Source organism: Corvus brachyrhynchos, unplaced genomic scaffold (assembly GCF_000691975.1).
Source record: "Corvus brachyrhynchos isolate BGI_N302 unplaced genomic scaffold, ASM69197v1 scaffold70, whole genome shotgun sequence".
Lineage (NCBI taxonomy): Eukaryota > Metazoa > Chordata > Aves > Passeriformes > Corvidae > Corvus > Corvus brachyrhynchos.
Window position 1 is genome coordinate 8,630,400 of NW_008236217.1, and position 5,445 is coordinate 8,635,844.

Consider the following 5,445-nt stretch of genomic DNA (forward strand, 5'->3'; position numbering starts at 1 on the left):
TGACAGCAGCCGTAGGAGCGGTCCTGCAGCCCCGGCCCCGCGAGCCGTGTGCCCGCCTGCCCCGGTCTCTCCTCCGGCTGTGCTCCTGTCCCCGGTGCCAGCGAGTTCCTTGTGGGGTCCACCGGAGTAGTATCGCACTGCCTGGCGTCTATCTGTGGGCGCTTTGCCGCCTGCGATCGAAATAGCTTCGGAAATAAAGCTTTGCTCGCCTCGTAGTCCCAAAGATCCCGTTCGCATCTCTCTCCCCGAGAGATGATCTGGTGGGTGTGAGCCCCTTTGCAGTTGCCAAGCTCAGCAGGTTCTAGTGACTCCCTTCCCAGCTAATTTGACAGCTGTTTTCTTACATGGGGCTGCAGGTGATATGGACAGAGTGTGAGGCACTTGTCCCTTGCAGCAGGGAGAAGTGGCATTGGTAGTACGTGTGTGTGTGGTAAGCTGGGGCAGTTGTCACTGCTCTTATAGAACTGTCAGTGTGGGGAGAGTTGAGGTGGCCCGGACTCAATTGCTCAGCCCCAGTCAGTGAGCTTTCTGTAAAATATATAATAGCCTGTCCTGGGAGGGAGCAGTTCCTCCACAAGGCAGGGCTGGGACTCTTGGCAAGATGGGAAGACAGCGCTTCGCTACTGATAGATCTTCTCCACAGGCAGGACTCTGCCCTGCAGCCGTAGTTTAGTTCTTGTTCCTTTCAGCTGGAGGCTGGACAGACCCCTGTAGTTTCAACACAGCTTCCTGTCCCTGGCTACCCTGTGCAGTGTGTGCCCCAGCAAGTCTAGGCTTGTTGCCTTTCTGGTCTCAAGTGCCTTGAAGGAGACCCACTCCCTTATTTAGATGACAGTGCCATAGGTGAATGGTTTTTTCTTAAAATTGGAAAGCTGGTAGATGGCAGGAGAGGAAAGCCTTCCACAAGTTCCCTTTTCTCACTGTATAGCTCTGCTGCCAAAGAACTGAGCTGACAATTGAGAACTTCTCTTGGCCTTTTGCCACTGTAAGCACCGCTGTGGTTAAGAGCTGAGCTGGAAGGCAAGGAGAGGGCTGTTGCCTCTCCTGACATGCAAATAGGTGTCCAGAGGAAAAGGAAGTGCTTACTGTTGCCAGCCCCATTTAGTCTGACAGAGTATGTGGCTTCCTGCAGGCTCCAGCCCTTTCTCAGTGGTCCTTATACTGAATCAATGGGAAAAATTACTTCAGTGTTGTCTAGATATTCTATATGGAAAGCTGGAGCCTGTTGTGGTTGAAGTGAGCTTGATGAATACCTGGGCCTTTCTGTTACAACCCCGTATGGCTTCAGCCCTTGCTGAGGAAGTTCTTCTGAGCACATTGTGTACAGACAGTCCCAATCAGGTCTGGTTCTCCAGAACTGTCTGGCCAGTGACTAGCTGGCAAAGGAGTCATTGCCTTGCTTCCTTATGTCTGTAGTCCTTCCTTGTTGAGAGAAGATACATAAGGATATAGAAAGGAGTCAATGAAAAACTAATTGAGTGAGGGAGAGTATCACTGAGCAGGAGAGGAGGCAGAAGCTTTTGTTCTCAGGCCCCTGTTTCTGTGCACATTGGATGGATGGAAGCTGCTGGATAGGGTGGGAGTGGGATGCTGTGGGTGGCATTTTGTGGGTCATGGATGGGTGAGGGGGGAGACTTTAAATCATATGCTGGCCTGTGCCTTTTTGAAACTGGAACTCTCTGTCTCTCTCTCTGTGACTGTTAGGCTGGCCCTATTCTTTACTGTCCAGAAAAAAACTCCCCCCTGGACAGTATTACCCTTGTGTCCCACTCTAGTTTTGTCCTCTGGTGTTCATGATGTGGGATGCAAACAGCACAAACAAACCATAAGGAGAGTTCTAGTTGAGTGTAGGAAAGAATGGCAGAAAGCTGGGACTTAACACAGTCTCTTTCTGCCCCTTTCCCTCTCTCTGAAATCCTCAGCACCAGCTTCAGGATATCTAGGCATCAGGTGCCTGTAGAAGTCCCTGTGGGCACAGCATCTAACTCTTCTGTCTTGTTTCATTCTCTGACCAGGCAGAAGATGGAAACATCGAGTACAAGGTGAGTCTTTTGAGGTTGCAGAAGGAGGTCTTCCTCCCAGAGGGTTAGAGGGTTATTTTGCAGTAAGTAACTTTACCAAAGACAGCCTATGGGTAACATGGCCAAGGAAAGGACAGAAAAGTGGACACTGCCCTAAGGAACTACCATTCATCTTCAGTGTCTCTGTGCCAAGCATTACCCAGTATGCAGAGCTGGAAAACTTGCTCTCAGTACTCATTTTTAGGAATCTTTTTTAGTATATGATACCCACTATGTTTTTCTTGAGAGAGAGATGCAGATATCCCTGAAAACAATTTGCAGCTTTCTTGTGGCTGCTCTGCCATTTGCACTTACTGGCTCCTGGATCACAGATTGGTCCCAGAGTGCTGTCTTTAACCCTGCAGCAGGCAGGGTACGGATCCCTTTGTCACGAGGTGGGAAGGTTCTTCTACCTTTGTGAAACCCTTTCTCACCTGTCCCATGGCTTCTGTTCAGACACTAATACAGGCTGTACTTTCTAGAGGTGGGTCAGAGTTGGGAGCATTGCTTCACAGAATTGGGAGTTGCTGGCTTGGGCAATGGGATTGCCTCTGCATGCAGGCTGTGACTAGAATACCCCTCTGTTAAACAGCTAAAGCTGGTGAACCCCTCGCAATACCGCTTTGAGCACCTGGTGACACAGATGAAGTGGCGACTACAGGAGGGCCGAGGTGAGGCTGTCTATCAGATCGGCGTGGAGGACAATGGGCTGCTGGTGGGCCTCTCGGAGGAGGAGATGCGAGCCTCGCTCAAGACACTGCGCCGTATGGCGGAGAAGTAAGTGCTCCTCTTCGTCTGCAGGGCCCACGAGCATCAACAGCCTCTGGTACAGAGGCTCCCTCCCTGGACTCCCCTGAGCAGCTGGCTTCATCCTACAAAGCCCCTGTATGACTGACATCCCTTCAGTCCTGAGGCTCTAGAAACATGAGGAAAGTTATAGGGCTTTTGTCTGGAAGCGCGAGGATCCTTCCCTGCTATCCCCAGCTTTCATCCCCTTCACTTTGTCAGCTGTTATTGTAGAGGTGCAAGAGCTGTCAAGTACAAGTGTGTCTCACGCCTTCCTTTTGTCTTTGTGGCAGGGTTGGGGCTGACATTACAGTGCTGCGGGAGAGGGAGGTCGATTACGACAGTGATGTTCCAAGGAAGATAACGGAGGTGCTTGTCCGAAAGGTGCCTGACAACCAGCAGGTAGGGACCTGTGATTTGGCAGTCTTCTCCTGCTGGAGACTTAGAGGCTTCATACAAGCAGCTTCCTTTTGGGTTGGGAGCCCACACCCTAGAGGCACTTTGTCATAGATTGGCCCATAGCAGATGTTTTAAAGGGCTGCCAGAGGGAGGCTTGATGATAACGCTTCTTATCTCCAAGACTGTGATTGAGGCAGATGTCAGTGTGGGAGATTGCCCGAATCAGAGGTGAAAAATTATTTTGCTTCTATGGCAGCAGTTCTGATGCAGACCAGTGTGCAAACAAGGAAGGATTTAGAGGTCTGCTGCAGCAAATGGCCTGTTTTGTGATACCAAAGCCTAATGTGTCACATCTCAACTCTAGAGAGCGTATCACGACTGCTGGGCAGTGGTTTGCTGGGAGCAGGAGCAGAATCTGAGCAAGATTAAACTGCACAGTGTCCCTGATGCAGGGAAGCTCTCTGAGCTGCATCTCCACTGCCCAGTAGTGCTCATGCACTCAGCACAGTAGTGCTTAAGTTTAATGATTTCTTTGTTCTTTTTCCTGTAGTTCTTAGACCTTCGAGTAGCTGTCCTAGGGAATGTGGACTCAGGGAAGTCAACGCTGTTGGGTGTCCTAACGCAAGGAGAGCTGGACAACGGGCGGGGCAGAGCACGCCTTAACCTCTTCCGGCATCTCCATGAAATCCAGTCAGGAAGAACATCAAGCATCAGCTTTGAGATCCTTGGCTTCAACAGCAAAGGAGAGGTAAGAGAGTGGGTTGCTGAACTCAGAAAGCTAGAGGAGAATAGGACTACCCTTCTGTTAGAACTGTGAGTGGGACAGGAGGGAAGAGAGGTGGCACAGTTCTGTGTCCTTTTAGGTGAATCTGAGTGCTGCTTGTCCGTTTGCAACAGACACTGTTTCCTGCACCCATGGTGGATGATCTCTACTTACTAATTCTGAGATCAAAGTGGATAGATAAGAGCTGGGTTTTCTTTACTTGCCTGCTGGGGCTGCCTCTCTCACAAGCTCCTTATGTTCCTTAGGTGGTAAATTATAGTGACTCCCGGACAGCAGAAGAGATCTGTGAGAGTTCTTCCAAAATGATCACTTTCATTGACCTGGCTGGCCACCACAAGTATCTGAAAACAACCATCTTTGGCCTCACCAGCTACTGCCCAGACTTTGCCATGCTGGTGGTTAGTGCCAACACTGGCATTGGTGAGTGTTGCCCTGCCTGCATGGATTGACTGCAATGTGTGAAGAGAAATGGACAGTGGGGGGAATGGGTCCTTATCAGCTGTGAATGGTTGTCAGAAGAGTTTATTAACCTGTAACCTTCTACTGATATCTTGTAAGCCAGTGCCTGTGAGTGCCTGGGAGGGGAGTAGAGCTGGGATCCTCTTACCAGCTGTAGACCGCATTAAAGTACCCTGGACAGAGAGGCTTTGTTTGGGATTTGGAGCTGTGTTTGTTAGAAAAGAAAACAACTTTGACATATTCTTAGGGCTGCTGAATCCCAAAGCCTTGTAAAAAGGCATCTGGAGTTCTCCCACATCTATCTCTGACATTTTTGTGGCTGTTCTCTGGCAAACTTTAGCCAAAGAATGAAAACTACTGCATCTTTCTGAAGCAGACAGATCAGTCACAAAAATTCTTGGTGGTTTTTATTTTTCTGGACTGATGTTTGGTTTTGTTTAAAAGAATAATTTTGCTTTTTCATTGTATGATGAACTAAGCAGTTACGGTGAAATCTCTAGAGTGGGCCCGTGGGATAGCCAGGAGACACAGCTGTCGGCATAAACAAGCTACAGTGGTGACTGCTGCACCTACACTCTCACTTGTCTCCTGCAGCGGGCACAACACGAGAGCACTTGGGCTTGGCCATGGCCCTCAAGGTCCCCTTCTTCATTGTCATCAGCAAAGTTGATTTGTGTTCAAAAGCCACCGTGGAACGGACAGTGAAGCAGCTGGAGCGAATCCTGAAGCAGCCAGGCTGCAACAAGCTCCCCCTGCTTGTGAATTCAGACGACGATGCTGTTACAGCAGCACAACAGTTTGCACAATCTCCCAAGTAAGGAACCATTCCTTTCTTCTGTTGGGAGCAGCAGGCAGTTCAGGCTGGGCTGGCATGCAGAGCTGGGGAAGGGTAATCACAGGGGAGGTGACCACGTGTTGAACATCTCTGCTCCTCATCAAGTTTCCTATCTCGGCATT

At 49.8% G+C, this 5,445-nt stretch overlaps 1 protein-coding gene across 1 annotated transcript in view; it reads left to right on the plus strand.

The window, feature by feature from the left end:
- The first annotated feature begins 1,952 nt into the window (after nt 1-1,952).
- Nucleotides 1,953-5,445, plus strand: part of GTPBP2 (GTP binding protein 2) — an 8,744-nt gene continuing 5,251 nt past the window's right edge. Inside the window, exons 1-6 of the mRNA XM_017746287.1 lie at nt 1,953-2,042; nt 2,653-2,837; nt 3,140-3,248; nt 3,796-3,993; nt 4,275-4,449; nt 5,083-5,302. Of these exons, the coding sequence (XP_017601776.1) occupies nt 2,704-2,837; nt 3,140-3,248; nt 3,796-3,993; nt 4,275-4,449; nt 5,083-5,302 (836 nt within the window). The 5' untranslated portion in view covers nt 1,953-2,042; nt 2,653-2,703. The remainder of the gene's footprint in view (nt 2,043-2,652; nt 2,838-3,139; nt 3,249-3,795; nt 3,994-4,274; nt 4,450-5,082; nt 5,303-5,445) is intronic.